Here is a 24076-nt window from a genome sequence, read left to right on the forward strand (position 1 = left end):
TCAGGCCGTGCTTCCTGACAGCTGTCTGAGGGGTATATAGAATTTCAGAGTTGGTGTGACCCAACCAAAATGCCTGTAATATAAGATTACAGTGATGTAAATGTGTCCAGGGAAAGACAGCATATAATTTCTGAACATATTTGGAGGCCAAGAGACAATGAATAAGAATGCAGCCTCTTAAAAGGAACTAATAGTGAATCAAACCAGGCTGCAACATTGTCTCGTAATCAGTGGGGATCATCAGGGTTATATTTTCCTAAACAAAAAGGTGTATCACTGGCACAATATCTACTGACAACAGTGCTTAGCAAGATGAATGAGCTCCTGGGGTTAGATGCTAAGGCAAGTTCCATTGCCTTTATTTAGTATTATCTTCCATGTTCAGGGGGAAGAGATCTCAACAGAAGTCATAAAATGGTTAGGGCAGAGGAGACAGAAGGGTTATAAGGCATATTTCAGTACTTAGTTATCTTTTTATTTAGCCCCACAGATCATCAAGCTCTCTTCTAAGTACCCTTTGGACCCATTTATTCCTTATCAGTTGAGCCCCAGCCCATCCAGTCCTTGTCTGAGATAATTCCTTGAATCTTTCAAGATGAGAATCAGATGGTGAGAATGGACCATCACCAATGTTGTGTGCCCAAATCTCATCCTCAGCCTATATCTTCCCAGTGGTTGTTTGTGACTCCTACAGTGACTGCTTTCCTATAGAGATTGATGTCTGCAGCCACATATGGTAATCTCCCTGTCTTCCAACACAGCATGTTTATAACTCAAGAAAATATTGCTGCACACTGCTGTCTGCACCCATCACACACCTGTAGGAATCATCACTACAGAGACACAGCCCACCTACCTCTCTACAGGATAGGTGAGTTGGCATCAGCTGCTCACTTCCACCATCCCTTCTGCTCTTCTAGCTTCCCATGTCTCTAAACAAACATTGGCTATCCAAACTTGCTCAGAGCCAAAATGCATAAGTAGTTAGTTTTACAATGCTTGTTTGCTACACCAGCTCGCAGGATGCAGATGGATAATAAGCCACTCCTGCTTCCGAAGTACTGAAATGATGGTTGCAGCAAAGATCAGAGGCAGCCTGTTAAGTGGAAAAGTTACAACAAGTCGACTGAAGAAAAATCTCAGACATGAGAGAGTATCAAATGCTGGTGGAGATGGAGCAAAAAAAAACTGCAGAGACCTCTAGATGTATTACTTCTGCACTTTCTTTGATGGTGGTGGTGGGGGGGTGATTTATGCCAGGTTCTCATGATGGACCTAGAAAAAGCTAGCAGAAGAGATTTACAAATTATTAAGGAGAAGGGGACAGGGGTGAAGCTAGTTTAGTCAGAGGCAGTAGGATGGCTGATATGGTACCTGGCTGCTTCAGTTTGGACAGCAGAAAGGGTGAGGAAAAATCTGAACTGGTTGATGGATTCAGCAGTGGTTAAATATGGAGGCAAATGTGACACATGGAAAAAACAGGGTGAAATGGAGAAAGTCATATCATAGAGATGGGGTTCAATTAACCCACCAAGGTATGAGGATTTATTTATATTATACAGAGGCTCACTTAAGGTTAGTGCCTCCGAAAGATATGCTTAGAGAAAGAGGTATTCCACCACTGTTGCTGTAAGAAGCAAAAATGCTAATGCAGTACAGTTAATAGGAGGGAAGATATGTTATTACCCATTCCTCAACAAGGTGGTGGGTGGGGGTGTTTTGGCCTTTCTAAAGGTTGTGAGTCTTTAGCTAGTGTGCTTCAGGAATTGTGCTTTGGGTGTACTGTTTGATGAATAAAAAGTGTAAAGAGAAGCAATACAGACATGGGGAAGAACATCACCAGTGCCCTGCAGCTTGTACTGAGGTATTTTAAAGTAGTTCTCCTTGGCACATCTTGTCTTGTGCACATCTCACATTAAATACTGAAGATCAAGTATTAATTATGTATCTTTTTATGAATGTCTTCATTATTGTAACAATTATTGTTCAACTGTATTTCTTGCTAAATGCTTCCATTTATTGTAACAACTATTGTTCATAATCATGGAGCTTTTCTCCCTGGGCCTCTGCTGAAAAAGGACTTGTGTCTATTTGGACTTTCCCGGTAATCAATTGTAAAATAAATAAAGAATAAAATGTGCAATTGGATCTGACTGAATGGTATAATAAACACATGGGTGCAGTCATTTACACTGTATACTTTATGTGTTGAGCTTTTTTTCTGAATATGTAATGCCAAAATGGCCATATGCCTGCAATATAGGAGGGAAAGGGGGCTTATGTCTTTATTGCAAGGGTACAATGTACAGCAGATCAATGCTATATAAATCACACAATGCTTATATTTTCCTTATTACTACTACAGATTTTAATGCAGACTAGAGTTGCGTGATCTTCAGTCTAGGAGCAGGGTATTTTAAAAATTACCTCCAATCATAACAAACTTTTCAGATGGGCTACAGAAGCCATTAGTAGGAATATTCATGCAACATTCCTTATTTATACCCTTGATCAACACTAATGCTGAGATGCATATTAGAACTACCACAGAGGTCCAGGAAATCTTTTGCACACATCTGTTTGACATACTAACTGCATGCGAATCAACTGGGGCAACTGAAACTTCAACTGCTGTTGCTGTTTATAGAACAAAGAGAGGAGCAGATAATAAAACATTTACTGCTGCTGTCTTTAAATTATGGACTTAATTACCTACTGTAACTAAAACTTAATCTCATACATGAAGACTGGGTGAAGATGGGTGAAGGCTGCCAGCCTAGCCAGATAGAATTTTGGAGATAATTTTGTCATCTGTAAATATCAATGTAAACCACAGGCTGTTGTCTTAAATGGTAAACATAGTGTTACATGTGGAACTGGAAAATAATGTAACAACATGGCACTCTACTGACCAAGGTAAAGCATGTTGTGACCCTTTGATGTTAAAACTCAGAGCCAGTAAGTCTAGAGTGAGGCATCCTGCCTATTATTTTAAGGCCAGAGTTAATGGCCAGAATTTGCATGCATAAATGTCCTTTATTGCTCTGGTTTCTACCCAAAGGTGAAGAATGTACATGTAGTTTCTGTTAGCCTGGGAACCCAAGCAAGTGTGAAGAATGATGTAATGTGAACCAGGAATGTGATTTTAAAAATAGAGAGAATCAGAGAGCATTAAGCATTTTTGTCTTGACCATCCAATTCACCAGCACTGTCTTGCTCTGTATGTAAGTTTATCTTAGATTTGTGTTTTATCTTAGAAATAGCTCGAAACTAGAAATATTAGACTAAGCATTTTTCTGTGATGTCAGAACTGTACTACTGAATTATTTTAAGTATTTCTCTGTAATCTCTGAACTGTTGACTAGCACTGTGTAGTAAAAAGTATTGTCTTGTGTTTTGACTATTTGTTATTAGATATTTTTAAACCCTTTCAACTGAGGCTGTTTTTGTAGAGATAATTTAAGCTCTTTAGAGTACTTCCATGCCTTTGGTAAAATTGTACAAACCCACTCCAATAGCTTTAGCCCTGGGCTATACTACCAATTGGATTATAATATTGCACAGTAATAATTGAACACCCTTTTAAGGGCCTTTGAGTAGCTGATAAATAGTGGGTGGTGGCAGCTTGTACTACCATATAGTCTGGGAAAAAGGGGCACAGCTGGAGACCTGTGTCAGCCTTTCCCAGGAGTGTCTGTGTGGTTGTATAAACTCTTATGTGCATGTGTATATGTGTGTGTGTGTGTGTGTGTGTGTGTGTGTGTGTGTGTGTGTGTGTGTGTGTGTGTTAGCTACCAGGCAGGGACATGAAGCACTGGTTGGACAGAGAGGGTGCTGGAGGTTTTAGCTTGCCTACTAGGCTGAGATCTGGACCCTATAGCTGTGCCAGTGGAGAGTCTTATTGGGGACCTGGAGAGCGAGGGAGCGACCAGCCCCAGACTGACTGTGACCTCTGTGTGCTCTTAAGGGAAATTGCACTTTACTGTGTGTATTTGTTATCCTTTCCTCCTATATGAGATGCCCCTCACTGGTGTTAGTGGTGAGGATTGAGGCTCCTTGATTGCTGGGCCAGGGCACTTGCATCACAATATAAACTAAGCTTTAAAAGCACTTCTGATATAAACATAAGTGCTGCTAGATAGGCATAACCTAAAAACATAACTACATTTACCCTACAATAAGAATGGTTACTTAATAAACCAGAATGAGAATAAGTTGTAAATGTCATCTATAACCTGGTACCATGCCACATTCCAGTTACTGTTATGAACACATTTAGTATTGCATATTGTTAGTATAACTGTCTACATTTGTAAAGTATCTGTATTTTTAATCTGTGTGTGTTAAGTAGCTGATTTATATGCACTTGGTGCTGAGCGCATTAAAATTATATCTGTATGTTGTTCATATGTTCATAGGGTTATAGATTCATAGGTGTTTACTAGGCTAATGACCACAAGGGCCTTTTAAGCTTAGCAATACATCCCAAATCACTGACAAGTACTCATACTCTTGATAAGTATAAGCAGGGGCTTTGGATGTAAAACATTTACAAACAGGGGCCTAGGGAATGATCCATTTACAGGCTGCCTGTCCCCATTAGAGACACAGTTGCCTAACCATGGATATATTCCCTGTTCCCCATCCAGTTGTCCAAGTTACACTTGAATTGGGGTAGGGAGGAACAGGGAGCCTGTACCAGAGAAGGGGTAGTCTCTGGGATATATAACTGTCTCTCCAGCAGGTCCTATTTATATCACAGGCAAGGTGTAAGTCTTCAGAACAAGTAATTCTGGTGCTATTTGTTTTGTGGATATGCAAAAGTTCCATCAATGTGGGGTCTGGCAAAGTCTTGTATGCGAGGCATAGATCTTCCCTCAACAGTGTGAAAGGGACAGAATGCAGAGATAGGACCTTGAGGCAGTCTGCATAGAACATATCACTTATGCCCTGTATTCTTTTAGTGTGGAACCTCTGTGGGAATTCCAGTTGTTGGATATGCCTGGTTAGGTACATACCAAAGGGGTCATGTGGAGTTTACGCCTACTTTTCGGTGTCCCTGTGAAATGTTTCTGGGTCAGTGTGATATACCAAGTAAGCTCATTATAAATAAATGAATTGAATTAATGAAAAACTCATGAATACAACAGTTGCTACATAACAAGCTTATCTGTAGCCTTCCAAGCTTCAGCCACAATTTAAAGAAACAGATTAAGAGATATGTTAGGTATTTGATATCAATTACAAGAAGACAAAAGTCACATAGTGGATGAATAGCATGGGGTTAACTAATGTTATTATTTTTCCTGGCCAGTTCTTACAAATCACTATTACATTACAAAAAAAAGTTTAGTTAGCATCATGTTTATGCAATCAAAGTTGTGTTAATAGTGCTGTCTTTTAGCACATGAAGTTGAGAAACACTTTCTTCATACTCATGTGACTGAACTTCATGATTATAAAAGGATAGTCAATCAAACCACAGAAATCAGAAAGACGCAAGAGTGAAGACAGCAATTTGGTAGAAGTTTTCAACTAGATTGACAGCATACAGAAATCACAATGGGAAAACTGTTTTTATGGGCAGGTATGTTCAGTTATTAATGACTAACCTTTAATTCTTGACAGTCTTGTTTATGTAAAGAGATTGTATGCATTTGTTTTGAATGCATGAAAAAGGTCCACTAGACTAGATTGTTTGCATTTAAGGAAAAATCAGGAGCTTTTATCTATTTTTGTCTTAGTGAGATGCACAAGAAATGAACTGTGACAGTGCAGGATTCAAAGCAGTGCTTTATTTCAGATAAACCTGTAGGGCTAGTGTCATCATCTGTTGCAATAATGGTCTTTCAGATAATAATTTTGGATTTGTTAACAGCCTACATGAGACCCAGTTCACTATGGCCAAAGTATATTGAAGATCTCTGTTTATACGAGATCAAAGAAAAGCCTGAAAGCAGTTACATCATAAGATAATGAAACTTACATTTAAATAGATTCACAGGGAATCCTGGACAGTGGGGTAACTGGTTATTCCTTTATAAATGCAGACGCACCTCCATAGCAGGTATGAATTCTGTCAGGATGACCCAGCTGCACCATCATACCGTAAAAAAGCATGAAAGCATGATGCTAAAAAGCAGTAATTTTGCAAAACACAGCAGCTGGAACTTTCCATTAGTTATTACTTGGTTTGTTTTTGTCCCTGTGCAGGTTGCATACTGGGTTTTCTAAGACTTCGAAGGATACCATGGATTTTTCTTCCTCTTTTTAGCCATACATCTTTTTTAAAGTTTTTTCAGCTTGTTATACTCTCTCATGATTTGTACAATTCCCAAGATTTTCATTGTTTGTTTCATTTAATTTTTTTTGTTTTTGTTTTCTTATAACTGTTTTCTTTCTTTTAGTTATACTCGTGTTCACTCTCATTCTGTACATAAAACTACATCTCACTCCTATTTTCACTCGACTGATAGTAAATGTATTTTGCATGTCTAACTCTTGCTATAATGAATCCCAGTAGTGTTGCTAACAGTGCCACTGTACCTAGACTGAAGATCACTTCTCAATGATTTCAGCCACCCATGCTAACAGATTTAGCCATGTATTAGGTAACAACCTAAACAATAAGAAAAAATATTCTTGTTATAATGTCAGTGACTGTTACATATAGCACATAAGCTAAAAGGAATTAGTTGTGCTGGATGTAACAAAACTCAGAAGACAAGGGTGGCACTACTGTAGGTGTCCAGCCATGGGCCCCCTTTCAGAGCTGTGAGCCCTTGATGGTTACCTGAATCACCCCTATTATAATCTACCATTGTTACTAGTGATATAGATACCAACAAAAGCTTGAAGTCAGCCTTGAAACATCTAAAACATTATAACAAATTCCAGATTCCTTTCTTCCTCGCTGCTCACAGGGACTGCAAATTCTTTACTCCACTAGCTATTTATGAGTTTCTGGTCCAGGTCAGTATTAGCTTAGTTTTCGTTCTCCTGTTTGTACCACTAGTGTTTAAAGAGTTAAGCATTTACTAAGTATGAAACATGTTTTCATACTCTCTAAACCTATCCCACTGCATTTTGAATTGCACAAATGTACCAGCATACTCAAAAGCTGATCGAAAAAAAAATGAGAAAAAGCATATCAACATACTCTTAAGTTGATGGAGTAAGATATACGATCTGTGAATTTTACCTTACTGTGATAGCTAGCCTCTTGAGTAGCTATGCTTCCATTTTACCTTTCCATCTGCATAGCCTACAAATCCTAAACTCTCCTGAAGACCTCAATCAGCTCAAGCACACATCACACAAATTAGGATAATCTGAAGGCCAGATCAGAACACAGGTATGGTCACTTCCACTGGCGATTTCTTCTGCGAAAGCAGACTGGATCTGAATCCAGGTATTTAATAGTTGTGTTAAAGTATCTGCTAAAGCAAGTAGCATCAGAAGATGACACACTGCTAAGTAGTCTGTCCACTGTATGCAGAATCATAGCAAGGAATACACAGCTCTGAAGAGTACTGAAATGTGAATTTACAGGCAGACTTCTTTATTATAAAAATGTTTTCTCCTTCTGGAAAACTAACAATTATTGACATTGTTTTCAAGTATAGTATATCTTTTATAAATAGTTTTATTTCTCTGACAACATTTTCATTTTTTTCTTTTACCTGTAGGTCTGGCCTTTTTGCTGTATTTACAAATGGGTAAGTTTCAATAAAGAAATGTATATATATATATATATATATATATATATATATATATATATATATATATATATTTTTTTTTTTAATGTGATATTATTTCTATGTTTGGTTAATGCAGTTCATTAAAATATGATAATCATGAAGAACTCTTGTGACACCAAGTCTGTAATATCACTGAATTCTAACAAATGTATATAAAATTTACCAATGAAACCAGCTAACTTTTACATTTTTTACTTCCAGGTTCAGCCTATAAGATGGTCTGCTACTTTACTAACTGGGCTCAGTACAGGCCAGACCCAGCCAAGTATTTTCCTGATAATGTGGACCCCTGCCTCTGCACCAATCTGATCTACGCATTTGCTGTGATAAATGACAATAATGAAATCACCACCTATGAATGGAATGATGAGACCCTTTATGCATCATTCAATGCTATCAAGAACAAGTAAGTCAACAGTGAAATCTATTTTCTGTCAGATTAAGGCTTGTTGTTGATGGTGTTCTCCTTAAAAGGTCCCATTATTTCTTTTCAGGTATGGCATGGCAAGGCTTTTATTTCAGTACAATTCCCAGCCATCAGCAGATTACAACTGTGTTCAAATTAAAAATATGCCAGTACCAAATGGTAACAGTTAAAAACATGAAACTATACAAAGATGTTCCATAAAACAAATTTTATTGTAATGACCTTAGAGAGTATACATGGTTATGAAGTAAAGAATGTACCTTGTATTGATCTGTAATCTATATTAAGTAATTATAGGCAGTTCATAATTACTGCAACTCTATCCAATGCTACTGAGTTGTAACTTTCTCTCATAAATCCATGGGTACCTGCCACCTACTAGTTTTCTAAGCAAACAAGAAATGGAAGAAGATTGGCAAGCCATTTTTGTGCATTATGCAAACACCTACCCACACATACATACAGATGAACTCTCTCACAAACTCACACACGTACACACACACACACACACACACACACACACACACACACACACACACACACACACACACACACACAAACACAAATCTTTGGAATGTATTAGGTAGCTGTAGTACCCAAAAAAGACTCGTGGAAACACAAAGGGGCCACTCATGCACTGTATAGATGACACCTCAGTGGAGAACCAAACTGGAGAACCTCCTGCTGTTTGGTGACAGTGCTGCTCATTGCTCTATCGTGCCACTTGTGATTACAATAAATAGACACTAAAACACAAAACATAGGTTCCAAAACAGGGAATGCAGTTAACAGTAGTAAAATATGACTACTGCAAAAAGATTTATTAAGTTTAATTAGTTTAAGAAAGAGAAATATGCCACTACTGCCAGTGAAGCACAGACATCCTTACACCGCAAGTAATATTATTTATAAGTGTACCTGTATGTCTGGAATTACAAAGGCATCAATGCCCTCCCAAACATCTTTTGTAATGCTCACAAAATTTTCCTGAAAAAAAAAATGAAATGAAAAATAAATAGGGATAACTACTTTCAGTGCTACTGCGAAATTGGAATAGTGTAGAACATTAGGATATCTTAGAAAAGGTATATCTACATATAACAAATCCACAATTGACCACCGGATATTTTTTTTTTTCTTTTATCACAAAGGACACTTGAAACACCCCAGTGCTTCTATATCTTATCTATCTATCTCTATATCTGTATACACACACACACACACACACACACACACACACACACACACACACACACACACACACACACACACACACACACACTTCATTTCAGTTTCTGGCCATAGTGATTCTTCTCATAAAGAATGAGACATTAATCTTGCAATCAAATTTACCTGTATAGAGCACTTGGAGAAAATACTGGGGAAATGCCAATGAGAATTTAAGGGCACAAGTACTGTTTGAATAAGCTGCTGCGGTGGTGGTGCTGCGGTAGCGTTGTCGCCTCACAGTTAGACATTGCTTGTTTGATTCTCAGTTAGAGTGTCTTCTGTGTAGCGACATGCGTGAATGGGCATTCCTTCGTTGAAGGTTGTGCATTAGGCCCGGCAAGCCAGTACGTAAAAATCTACTGCCAATCATTAGCGGACCGGAGTTCTGCTGTGGTGACCCCTAACCGGGAAAAGCAGAAAGAAGAAGTACTGTTTGAATAGTGGTGAATTAATATTTGGTCATGCTATTAAAAGAAAGATTAGCTGGGCAGTAGGGGGAATAAAAATGTGGAGGCTGTACTGGAGCTGACCATTGATGTATTATATGTGACCCAGTTATTGCAGCCCCTCACACTTTTTGTCATTTTTACATAGGGTCAAATGATCTTGTATAGTAGACAGTGGATATAAGCAAACAAGGTAGGGACATTTTACAGAAAGGTTGAGGGGCTCATTGGGCTTCCGAGAAGTATTGCTAGTATCACCGGATAGTATATGGAATATAATGTGTGGGTGATAAATCGATGCAATGATAGAGATACAAGGTATTTTTTATTACCACGTTAACAGGTGGGCCCATGAAGAATACATCTCATTTCATAGCCTGCAGTAGAAAACATTTGCCCGATTAAGTACCACATTAAGTACTTGATATGCACATGCACTTTATAAGCAGAAGCTGAGGAACTCAGATTAAGGGCCACATGATAAAAAGTAACTAGTACTCAAACTTTTATTCGACCTATCCACATAAACCTCTGATTGGGGCTGTAGAAGTATATGGGATTAGTATGGGCTATATACTGCATCTAAGTAAAGAAGAGAAATCCATGGTCAAAGATGGACTATAGCTTGCCTCAGCCTTATGGCACAGAGGGATAAAGCGCTGACTCTGCTGTAGGTAATCCATGTTCAACCAGCAGCATGGGCACTTGAGGGACAAGATGGGGAAGAATGGGAGTAAAAGGCCAACACAGACTCATGTATCCTGGGAGAAGGCAGCCTGGCTTGCTGCAATGGCAGCATGAAGAAAAAGCTGAGTTCTGCACTGCAAGTAGTGTGTTGCTTTGTTGAAAGGTTTCATATGTGCAGAAGTGTGCATTCGCTTTACATAGTGGAGTTCGCAAGGCAGCCACGGGAAAAAGGGGGAGTGACTTAAGGTATAACTACTCCTCAAGCAGCAGTACGATGACCTCCTCACTGACCTTAGATGTGGATTGAGTTGATCTAGGAGATGCTAAAGCAGTCTTGTGAATGAGGACAAGAACTGGTGGCAGATGATGGTCAGCATCATGGAGTGGAGGAAATAAAAGATGGACTATAGCAACATATTAAAACAAAATCCTTTCAAACTAAAATGATGAGAGGAAGATAAAACATTACTGGTAGGGGTGTGGACCACTAGAGAAGAAAGTGTGAGAAAGAATAATAGAATAGCAAATAAGAAAAAAAGACATTGTGGAAGAGGAGAGTAATGCTGTGCAATAACATAATTATGGTTAATAAAATAGTTTTGCGTCATTGAAGTGTTCATGCCTGCATCTAATATATATCATGGTTAGATGAGACAAGAGATAGGAGGATGTTTACTGGATAAGAAATTAATCCAGTATTCCATTTGCTTCATCTATTAGTGATTTATCAGACTGTTAAAGGTCTTATGTTAAATACTGCTGAAAAGCACAATAGATTTCCCTTGGTGTACTGTCCAGATTATTTCTAAATGCCCCCGCTCAAAAACATCTAGAGATACAATATGATCTGCTTGCTTAACAAAATGCAGTAAACATAGAAATATGTAAAAAATAGATGACTGTATATAAATATGTTGTGAAATGCATCCCAGATGTAGAGTAAAGACGGGGAGCAAACCTAATGGTGGGCTTCCTGGTGGATTGGTCTGTGATGTAGAAGACAGATAATGTGGAGGGGACAGAATATGGCCATAGAAGTAAGGCTGGTTGTGGAGACAGGGCAGGTCTTGTGGGTGGCTATGGCATACTGGTCATGTGATCCGGTAAGGTGAAAACAAGTTAAGGAACAGATAAGGGGATATGCAAAGAGGGCAAGAGCTATAACAGGAGGCCTTCTTGTCCTGAAATAGAATATGACTCCTCAAGGATAAATGCTGTTAAAAATGTATTCAAGCAAGTGAGGAGATTTCTAACAAGAAAGGTAACATTTCTGACCTTGTTTCCTGCAAAACTGTGGGTGTACAGTTGTATATGCCACTGACACATGACATCATGCCATAGTGTGCTTGTAGTTTCTATAGAAACTGGTAAGGATGGCAGCCAATAAGGGAATCCTGATTAACACAAAAGGAAGAACTCTGTAGGCTCCTGGGAAGCATGGTAACAAGTCAGATGTAAGGCTGGCAGGAACTGATAAAAGCTGCAGTGGCTTATTAAGGAATAAATAAAGAGAAAAAATGTGAATATCTATCATGATTGTTATTGACAGTAAGCACTAACATGTCAGTTGTATAATCTATTTAAGTGCTGTTTTCCCTCCCATTTTATTCCATAAATCCATAATACCCAGCTCCCACACAGCCAAACAGTACTGATCTTGAGTTAACATCTATTACTATAATTTATCTCTGGAAATTCCTCCCAGTCTCATCTCATCTGCTTATAGTGCTGAAAACTAATAGACAAAACTAGAATGTTCCTCCCGTTAGCCTACTAAAGTTCAAGTTACCTTTCTTCTTCTCTCCCTTCCTGCTTACTGTGCATTGCACTACCTAAAGGTTTATCTTTTTTCAATATTTATTTTAAAAGCCACTCATGCTTGTTATAGATCCTGCCTACAAATTCACTTAATTGGCACACATTTAGTACCCTTCCTCTAGTATATATTCATTTACTCAGATCAATGTCAGGATTACTTTATTTTAAACTCTAGTGAGAATAGAGGGAGAAGAAAGCCTTTTCTAGGCCACCAGTTGTTTATAGATCCTTGAATTGTGCTATTTGCTATTGGTGAATCATTTTTACTCAGACAGAACTTTAAAAAACCTGCTCTAAACCTCATTGAGACCACACCCACTGCAGCCCACAACAGTTAGCAACTGAACCATGGACATGCACTTTCCAACTGTCTCTACATTCGGCTTGTTTGAGATGGGCATCCTCAGACAATGTAGGAGCTGTCCCATGTTTACAGACAACCACCAGCTACTTAAATGCACCAAATGAATGTGTGAGAGATATAGTTATACAATGATTCTGCAGGCAAAGCTCTCACATAAGATCACCTCATTTATCTAACAGGCTATAAGCAACAAACAACACCACAATATACTTATTTCAGTCGATACAGACCAAGCACATAGATCTACTTATGCTAAGGCTCTTTAAAGTGACCCACCTAAACATCAAAGGGTTCCTACATGTAGCCCAAGAAACAAGTACCCTCAGCAACCTCACAAAACTCAACTCAGGCAGCACATATCATGAAACATGCATCTAAGGCTCATGGTGTCACAATTCAAAAACCCATAAGGCAAACCTCAACACCATCTGACATCTTAGTCATTGGTGACTCGATAGTGAGATACAGTGATGCACCAATCATTGGTCTGTGAAAAAAAGAGGGTTACTGTCAGTTGCCTGTCAGGAGTCAGGATTCAACACATCAGACATGCATTCACGTCCTTGCAGCACAAGTACACACTTGACACAGTCATTCTATATATGGGAGTAAAGGAATTGAGAGATACCTCTCTGAACAACAAGAAGAGAGACATGATGGGGCTCTCAGAATATGTAACAGAGGCAGGTGTGAACCAAGCCTTGAGCATCATTCTACCATCACCAAGCATGATACTGCAATATAAACAAAAGACTATGGATGTCAACAATTGGCTTAGCTTTTGGTGTCATTCAGGGGAGATCCAATATATGCATCAGCCTGTGAGGAGATGATTCACAGCCCAAACTACTTCATCAGAGTTAGCCTGCACCCCCACCAGGCTTTTGTATATTGGCCAAATTCTTGCCCACCCTCATAGTGCCTTTTTAGCCAATGTCAGTCTCCCAACCCATCCAGCATAACAAAACAGAATCCAAATAACATAAAGGTTTTGATGCTCAACGTTAGGAACCATAACAGAAAACTCCACTCCTTACAGGCACTCTTCACCCTGGAATATATGCATTGTCACAGAGACTTGGTTCAAGCCCATAGACAGCATCCCATCAGTGCAAGGGTTCAATGCTTATCACACATTTGGGTCCACCACTATTTGTTAAACAACATGCCACCTCTAGACTCATTAGACAAGATAATGACCTGGAAGTCCTTCATGTCCAGCTTACCTTTAATAACACTCTATATCATATCATAGCCAACTATAGGATTCCCCCTATGTCCCCACTGGTCTATACCTTTCGCCTAGGATATTTCAACTATCCCTTTATCAACTGGGAAATTAATACATTCCCCAATATGTTTGCCCAGACATTTTTAGATTTCACTAATGGAAACACTGTAGACCACTTAATACACATTACAACTACGGACAATAAAATCGTTGACTTGGTCCTTACCAACATGGGACAGCACTGTTCCATACCAGTTGTAACTCCCTACCTCCTTAGTCAAATCTAACCATAAATCAGTCACATTTACTATAAGACTAAAGCCAGGGGCACCTTTCAATAATGCAGTATTCAGAGATTACCCTAAGGATAGTTTGCTTAAACTGAGTGATAAACTGCTAAATTCAGTATCCCCCCAACCTGATACCCCACTGAATATGCTGAATTCTTTACTTACAAATTCTGCTGCCATATAAATAGCTGTATTATTGCATTTGTTCCACAATGAAGCAAATACAAATAAAAATAAAAAAAATATATGGCATACAGAGCCTCAACAGGCTCCACAACAGGAAAAAAACAATCACTGCACTTAAAAATAAATGCAACTGTTAACATGCCAGAAACGATCTTGCTAAACTTAGCAAGGAACTCCATTTTTGATCAAATCAACCAAAGTCAGACATGAGGTAAAAATAGCCACCCAGGTTAAAAGTAACCACAAAGCCTTCCTTAACTATGTTAGAAACCTCAAAAACAATGCCCAAATTAATAGTTAATGAAAGGACATGGACAATTTACTAGCAGATACATTTAGGTCAAACTTTAGCCCCCCCAAAAATTCCCAAATCACATACTGACATGTACTCTGTCCCCTCATCTCCCAAGAATCAGTCTCCAATGCATCATCCAAAGCCACAAGCACTGCTTATATGGTGCCAGATAACATACCAGAAAGCCTGCAACAGGGCCTGTCAACCCCTTATACAAATTATTCAATACTATCCTCCAAACAGGCTGTGTGCCCCAGAAATTAAGGACAGCAGCAGTTATCCTCCTGCACAAGTGTGAGGCATCAATTGACCCAGGTAATTATTGACCCGTATTTGTGATAAGCCTCATCTGTAAGGCTATAGAAAGGATCCTTATGGAATTAATAAACAAGGACATAGATAACCTACAAACGCTTGACCCAAGGCAGTTTGGTTTTGTTACAAGCAGGTCCTGCCTACTCAACCTGGTTAACTTCTTCTTCTGAAGCAATGGGTGAGGGAAAATCAGTACACATTGCATATGCAGATCTTTTTAAGGCTTTCAGTAGTAGTATTCCATGCTCAGTTCTATGCTCAGATATTGTTAATAAACTCTCCCAGCTAAATGTCAATCCCTCTGTAACTCCATAGACATCAAACTAGCTCACACATAGAACCCAGGCAATTAGGGTGGGCAGCTTCCTCTCCTTCAAAAGACCTTTCACTAGTGGTGTACCCCAGGGCTCTGTCCTTGGGCCACACCTCTTTGTCATGTACTTCTCAGAGATCAAAGCCAATGTTAAAGGCTTACGGCTTATCAGGTCATACTAGCAGCCATTATTAACTCTCCAGAGGACACCATGATCCCCCAGGAGGGCCTTTCCCATGCAATTAGCTGGAATCAAAACCATGGACTAAAACTAAATGCCAAAAAATGAATAATAGTATCCTTCAGCAAACACAACATCCCTGCAACTATCACACTGACAACAATTCCCTGAAAAGTTGATCCAGTAGTTAGTTACCTGGGAACCTATATAGAAAGTGAGTTGCTCTATGTTCATGTATCCACTATTGTAAGAGAGTATTTTTATCATTGCACAGTTTATTAATTAGGGATATCCAGAGATTTAATCATTGTACTTTAATCGGCACTTATTAGGCTGATCAATAACTATAATGCTCCTTTTGGCATTTACCTCTCCAAATGCTTGACATCACTTTAATGCCCACAGCATTTTCTCGCCATGAAAATCACAGGTTTAAATCATAAGAATTACACTGATCATCTCAAACCTTATTCCTATTCTCCATATCACACAGACCTCTACTTCACATACAAAGCCTCAACAGATCCTATCCTCTTAGACCTACTCCACATCCACAAGATAGAGAGCTTAATCTCTCCTGCAACATAAATAAAACATATTAGAGGAGTAGATATGCATAGAACAAAGTAGCTCTCTTACTCCATTTAAATATAATCTGGATGAATGGATAAGAAACCACACATTTAATTATGGAGTAGCACATTTGTCCCTTATGGAAAAGGGTAACATTACATTACAAGAGCTAAAAAAACCTTCATGGGGATGCTTTGGCTTGGCTTCTAAAGATTCTTTAGAGTTAATAGCCCAATAAGAATCCATGAAACAATGAGAAGAAGGAAGTTTGTGTAACAAGATGACTGGACTGACAATGACAGAAGTAAGAAGAGTTATAACAAATGCACCTTTAAGTGGAAATTGTGAAGAAAGATGAGATAGGGCCGTACTTCTAACACAAGGCTTGGATTTCCATCTTCAGTGCTAGTAACTCTGGTCTGTGGATAAGTCAGAGCTGCTGGCCAAGAGCATGAAGGAGCTTTCAACATACTCCTTCTCAGGGGAAGGAGAACTACTTCATCTGTAGTGTCCCCTAGTGGAGGGAGTATTTACGAAGATAGTCACAATTTCTTGAAGTGACTAAATATAATTTTAGTATAGGTGGGGGGGCAATAAAAGAAGCACTAGAAACAGCTCTCAAATGCAGAGACCCCAAAGGCTGCAAACCAGAGAAGCCTCAGGCCTCATCTACCTTAGTTAGTCTAACAATTTGGTCACCCTTTGTCTGTATTCTATTTCCTGTAAACTTTTCCACAGTAACATATACTTGGCCTTTCATGCCACAAAAGGCTCTAATCTTCTTCAGCTTTTTATATCATATCAAAATTAATGGTTCCTCAAACACATACACAAATTGACTGAATCTCCATATACAAATTAGTAGGACACTTTGTTGTCACCGGTTAATATCGGAGCATGTTCCTCTTCAATGGAATAAACTTCCCTTGGATATTAAATAAAGTAGGAGTCTAGCCTCATTAAAACTAATGTAGACAGCTGGATATGCACTCATAAATTCTCCCCAGGTCTATTATGTGTCCATCATTGAGGCAGGAGGCAGCTTGATGAGTTGGGTGGTCAGGATTAGGCTGAAAATAGTCTTATGACTAGTTAACCTAGTCTGACCCTATAAACCTATAGTATCACTTCCCATTCACATTTTTTTAATTGTGCATTAGTGATCATTATAACCTTTGATCTACGTTACAATGAACCACATGAAGAACAGTACAGGAGACACCATACAGAAGAACAGACTATCCTGGATAAAGGGCAGCAGTGCAGGAAAAGAAGTGCTTGGGTGTTAAGATGTTTAGGAAGTACCCACTGATTGTGGAAGCTTGTAAAAATACAAGAGGCATACAGTAAAAGATAATTGCCAAACCTATCAGCTCAGCAGTGTAGAAATTTTGGCCCAGCCTAGGTACTGGAGGAGTTGGTCAAAGATGGATGTGCAGGCTCACAGCTTCCTTGGTGGGGATAGGAGTTGACAGAGCCCAACTACAGGATTGTTATCTTGGTACAGGTGAAGATCTTAACGTTCAGCTTCTACAGATGGAATGCCTAGAGAGTGCTAGCTTGCCAAGGAGATTGACATTTCAGCTGAGCATCACAGGGATGGAAAAGCACTTCCTCCTGTTCATTGCTGTCATTCTCTTCCCAAGCATCACCCATATGCAGGCATTGATGCACAGAAACTATGTGCATTTAATGTATAGTATGATTTGTGGTGTTAATGGCACTGCAAAGTGATTGAAAATTAATAATTGATACTCTGACATCATCCCTGATTTATGTGTATACTTTAGTGCTGCAACAGTCTATTTAAAAGACACTAACAACGACACACAAACAATATTGGTACTTATACTGCATTGATGACTCTGCTATTGAAGAGATGCATTCTTAAGAAAGAAGCTGAATTTATAATACCTTTTTTCTTTTGGGTAGGAGTCAAGAAAACACTTGTTTGCTTCCCTGTGAAATCTGCTCCTAGTACATAAAATATAAAGTATTATTGAATCATTATTTATGTTTACTTTAAACAGGAATGCAAATATAAAAACATCGCTAGCAGTTGGTGGATGGAACTTTGGGACTGAGAGGTAAGTACTACATGCTTTATCAGTTGTATTATTCATTTGTAGACATGACCATACCTCTAAAATACATATGTTGTTCTTATTGTTATTATTATTTTTTTTCAGGTTCACTATTATGGTTTCTACTCCAGAAAACCGACAGACATTCATAAAGTCTGTGCTTTCTTTCCTTCGGAACTATAACTTTGATGGCTTGGATCTGGACTGGGAATATCCTGGCTCCAGAGGTAGCCCTCCAGAAGACAAGGAAAGATTCACCACCTTAGTCCAGGTATGAACAGTGAGTCAGCTTGTTGGCATAAGTTTGCCTGAGTGACCACAGTGTTGTTTACTCATCAAAAGGCACTGTTAGATGGTATATGTTATACTAATTGCTGTTCTGCTATGTTATCTACAGTAAGTACCAAGGACAGCAGGAGACTTTCTAGTTATGTACTGATTACAATTAATCTGCTTGCAGATATGCCACTAAAACCTATCCTTCCAATGGACAACTGAACATGTCAGTGTCAGTACTAATGCAGTCACCAAACTGCCACTGCTTCCACATGAGTATGGTGAGTCATCATGCTGGTGGCACATCTCCGTCACCATGTCACAGCTGTATTACTGTCAGCATATGAGTGTTGTCTTGTTGGGCACATTATTCTTTTACCATTCCAAGTTAATTAGGCTGAAGCCACATCAGCCGAGTCATGCTTGCTACAGTTTCTGTCACAACAGGGCAATATTATAGTTCCCTAATGAAACACTATCTGTTTTGTGATCCCCACTCTTGTAAGTGTGGTCCATCTACTACTAAACTGAATAAACTACTTGAAACTTTGGCAAGTAACTTTTATTCATCCATAGAAAAGGCATCAAAGGAAGATTGAGTCTTCCAGATCTGCTAGCTAAAGTGATTTTATGTGGACTAATCCTTTGTACACTTGTCACTAATGTAAGTGTAATCACAAGCGTCATAAATCCTTAACTGCAAAGAGTAGTCAACCAGAAAAAAAAATACTGAATAAGCTTCTTGCACCCATTAACAATGATAGCTAATACTGTAAAGTATTTTTTTTAATCTTTTGATATCATCAGTGCTGGAATGTACCAACTTCTAAATTGCTACAGCTCCAGAAATGGTGAAATCCTGGATTTACAGTCATGATCTCCCAGGACAGAATCTGGTTCACTTGTATTTGTCATTGCATATGAGAGTGCCAGTCATTAGTGTATCAAAAACAAGCCAGGCACCACTAAATAACATATATGAGGTATTATTTGGCAATAACTATAAGTAAATGCGAGATGGGAAAAGCAGTTCCCTGACACACAACTGTAATTAGAAGTCTATAATAAAATTACATTATTACTCAATGTCATTTTGACAGAAAGAAAGAACAAAACAGAGACACAAAATTACTAGACCCGCTAAACAAACCCCTACATCATCATGATAAATAGTGAAAACTGAAAATGATTCCCTTGACATTAAATCTCTCAAGTTGAATTGCCTTTAATCCATTAGTTTCATAAAGCATCAGTGAGATAAACTATCACCAAACACCCCTTAAGTCTACATTTCACTACGACAGATGCTGCCTTTCTTGCAATAAAAGTCACACAGTAATATTCAGTCAGTCAGATTTACTCGATTCTTTCATAAGAAAAAAGAAAGTAAATAATCCTACATACAGTAAAATAATTTAACATACACAATCTAGCCAGAAATTGTAAATAATTCATCTGTGCCTGTCTTGAGAAAGGTACCCATCAGGCAACATGGAAATTAAAAAGTCATTCCCATAGATGTAGTACTGATTCAAAGCTAATTTTTATGAAGTTTACTTTGGTCTGATAACAAGAAAATCCCTGTCCTCTTGACTTTCCTATGCTGCATTCTTTCTCTGCTAACTCCTACTTGCTTGATTACTTAAATGCCTTCTAGCAGAATTCTGGGACTTTTCTGAGTGCAGATGTGAATATTCATCACTCCAGAATCATACATAAAGCCAAGGTTATGGTAGCAAATGTCTCATTCCACCCATAATTGTACAACACAGTCACCTGATTCATACACCAAGTTTATCAGTAGCCTAATCTAAGTACTTAACGCTATGTATGGTAAAGAGTTACTCCCCTAACTCCATATTGTAAGTTGTGCCTTTGTGACTCTATATTGCTGATTGCCTTGTTTCTTTGGTCTCATGTTTTTCTTCTTTATGCAGCTCTTTGTCTCACCTGCTGCTACACCTTTAATGCAAACAAAGAAAAAATGAAATACACCTGAAGATATGAACAATAGGGAGTATTAACTGTTTCCAAATTTCTGTTTGTTCAATTTCAAGATTACAGTTTTTGGACAATAAAATGACAGAACTAGTAATCAGAGAGCAAAACAGAATTAAGTCATGCCTTAGAGAAATGTGTCTTTTTTAAAGTTGGCCTTTTTTATTAGCTGAGAGATTTGCTGCTCACAAGTGCAAAACATCATTATGTTTTCAGTAGTATCTGCAACCCACCATACCTCTCAGACATACATCTCAACTGTACAGATTTTTGCAGAATGTCCAGATTTTTGCCTCATACTTTTGGTCTCTTTCTCATAAACTTGTGGTTTTCTGGCAAATCATTGAGGGTTAAAGTCAGAAAATAATGACAGACATTTGAGTTTTAAACTTTATACCCTTCAGAAAATGCATGTTAATGCAAAACTTGTTATGCTATCAACTTCCTATGTTTGTAAGAGCAATAATTAAAAAGTGTCCCTATTTTTGGGCCTTTGTCCCTATTTATGGCTTTGTCCAGATTTCTTACACTAAGAGGTGGAGAAGTATGCTGTCAGATGTCACACCTTATAAGGTCCATAACTCATTTTAACTCTCAAAAACTCATTGTACCATGATGAAAGGCAATACTGTAAAAATCATATGATTCTAAAATAACCCATGATGCCTTGTAATCCAAGACATTACAAACATTACTAGACACAAATCTATTATAGTTTGTGCATCCATTCTCTCACTTAGGTGTGGTACATTCTGCCAATTTATTGCAGATAGGACATTGTGGTCAAGAATGACTGAGATGTAGGCAGCGCAAATGCAACCCAACAACAGGCCAGAGAGTTTCATTATCCTATCAAGAGTTTTTTTCTGTCCTCACACTACAAAAACAATCAAAGCTATAAGTTAAGAATCAGCTATAGATTTATAAAATATCTGTTAAACCTGGACAATACATAATTAAAAAGAAGACACCTACCCTCAGCCAAAATAAATTACAAACTACCATTATTTACACTTCTGTTACATTCAAATATTAAGAGACAGCAAGACATTAAATTTAAATTGTTTGCTGATTTCTTTCTTTCTCTGAATCAATGGAACAATAATGTATCTCTGTCTGAAAGGCACAGTGGCTTCTAACTGATCCTAAAACAACCCACCTTGTCTGTGTCACCATCTACACACTATTTTTGTGGAATCCTGCTCACAAAATATAGTATCATGCTATTCAACAGACCACGTCCCCAACTAGATAGACCTCAAATGGCTTTTGTCTACTGTCTACATATTAATACCACACACTCTAAGATCATTACCCAGTCATATATTTAGAAGCTCATTCAAATATTAGTTATTCCAAAAGCCAGATGAAAGTGATACTGACCATCAACATGGCTAATAGCATAAACAATAAATATCACTGTCCTCAAAGTATAGGCTAATAATTGCAGCAATGTGTATAGATCCACTTAAATATAAAACAAATACAAAAATCACATATGGCTGCAAGAAACATTAATAATGTCTGTTACATCTGCATAACATGATTTCAAGGACTCGAACAGAACTGAAAAAAGCCCACAACAATATATACAGTGAATAAAAAATTCAGCCAAACATTAACAACAATGGCTAAATAATAAAAAGCTTCCAATTTAATTTATTATTAATTTATTATTATTTTAGCCCTAAACTCCTCAGCATATTAGACTTTTTTAAGAACTATAGCAATGGTTCACACTTAAATTAATGAAAATGGTGAACGATCTAGCTACTGGCATTTCTGAAGGTAATGCTGTGAAGTATTTTGCTAAATATTTCCCAAAGATCTAAAATAAGTTAAACAGCAGTATACTGAGTTTTCTTTTAACTATAGTACATAAAGCCTACAATTTTGGACTTTTTATGTTACTGTATTGAATGTCATATGATGTATTAAATTTAAACAATTTTTGGCTTATTTTCTTTGTGTGCTCAATAGTATTTTGCAGCTAGGTATAGTCTGTGTACTGAGTTGAGTATTTTTTTTATTATTACTATTGTCTTGTGTTCAGCTCAGGGCTAAAAAGATCATAAAACCATTTACTCACACAGTAATAAAGGGTATAATAAATAAAAATCCATTAATTAAAAAATGCGATACATCGCTGTTCAAGCAGTTACTAAATTTATGAAATGACATATAAAGTTAAGTTGAGAAGATGAATTTTTTATGGTATTGGGAACTAAAACCATTTTGTGCCAGCTTATGAAATCTCCATATCTGAAAAAATTTATTTCATTTAAAGACAAAAAATGAATTAGCATGAATAGGATCAAGAAATTATTTTAAGCTTTCTATTCAGTTTTGTAGTGTTAATAATACTGAAGCTTAGACAGTATCACTCTTTTTGATGCAGCCTGATATTTCTGACAATTAACTCTGTTCTAGGAAATTCTGCAAGCATTTGAGGAAGAAAGCACTAATAGTGGACGCCCCAGACTTCTGCTCAGTGCAGCTGTAGCTGCTGGTAAAGGAACCATTGATGCTGCCTATGAAATTGCCACAATATCACAGTAAGTTTATAATATTATATAAACAAACATTCAGAGGTCCGGTAGCACTTCCATCCTGTGCTGTGTGCTCTTGTTTTGCATTCTTCTAGGAACTATTTTATTTAATTACATTGACAATGAGACAGAAAGACATAATACAGTAACTAATGAAAATCAGGGATTGTCTGACCCTCACATCCTACTTATTACCTATATGAAGTAGTGAATTATTTTTTATTTGCCCCAAGATTTTAACTTTATAGAAATATTTTGATTCTAATAATTTCACAATGTCTGTTTCATGAATATGAACTCTGTTTTAAGAATACACAATATGTTCTCTCACAAAATGAGATACTGCCAGCCCAACTATCTGAAATTTTGTAAATAATTATATGTCATTTGTGAATATTAACAAGATTTATATAAAAGTGTAACAAAGGGAGATAATGCCAGCACAGCTGTCTGGAATTTTGTAAATGGTCATGTGTCATTTGTAGATGTCAACATTCTTCATGTAAGATGCTTGTGTTACAAATGTTTTAGAACTGTATGTCATGCATATATCAAACTAGGTTTGTACAGACGTGTATTGAAAAGCTATTTTATAACATGTATGTTGAAAAGGTATTTTATAAAGTACTGAGCTTAAAAATGGATCCACGGTGTGCCCTGCTGGAGGAGAACAGAAATGTACATACACTAGTATACCTGTTTAAATATATATATGTTAACAGTGGAAACTGGAATACAGGAGGTTAACTTAATTCCAGCAAAAGTTCAGAAAATAGTTGAAATTAAATTACTTTATGACAGCAAGAAATAGGATGTCTATACTAGGGAGCTTTCTGTATTGTCTTGAAGGAGAAATAATTAGTAGGCTTGAGATGTGGATGTGTTTTATTGCTTCCAGCAGCTGCACAGATCAGAGGAAAAGCCCTTGTCTATTTATTTTCACAGGTAGATGCTAAATACTGCTATCTTGTAGCAGTGGGGGGTTTACCTGGGATAGTCAGATGACAAGAAATTATGTCATTCTGCAAGCTATTCCAGCAGTAATATTTGATA

At 37.7% G+C, this 24076-nt stretch overlaps 1 protein-coding gene across 3 annotated transcripts in view; it reads left to right on the plus strand.

Moving 5' to 3' along the window:
• The window catches only part of LOC122799842 (acidic mammalian chitinase-like), a 388615-nt gene that overhangs the window by 314399 nt on the left and 50140 nt on the right, over positions 1 to 24076 (plus strand). For 2 of the 3 annotated variants that reach the window (XM_044069170.1, XM_044069172.1), the window contains exons 2-6: positions 7689 to 7718; positions 7962 to 8166; positions 18147 to 18203; positions 18306 to 18471; positions 22905 to 23029. In XM_044069170.1, the coding sequence (XP_043925105.1) occupies positions 7689 to 7718; positions 7962 to 8166; positions 18147 to 18203; positions 18306 to 18471; positions 22905 to 23029 (583 nt within the window). Of the gene's footprint in view, positions 1 to 5478; positions 5588 to 7688; positions 7719 to 7961; positions 8167 to 18146; positions 18204 to 18305; positions 18472 to 22904; positions 23030 to 24076 lie in introns of those variants that run through there. The other variant, XM_044069169.1, reaches the window with a different exon arrangement.

The sequence above is a fragment of the Protopterus annectens genome, chromosome 4.part0, assembly GCF_019279795.1.
Source record: "Protopterus annectens isolate FY-2018-M chromosome 4.part0, PAN1.0, whole genome shotgun sequence".
Lineage (NCBI taxonomy): Eukaryota > Metazoa > Chordata > Ceratodontiformes > Protopteridae > Protopterus > Protopterus annectens.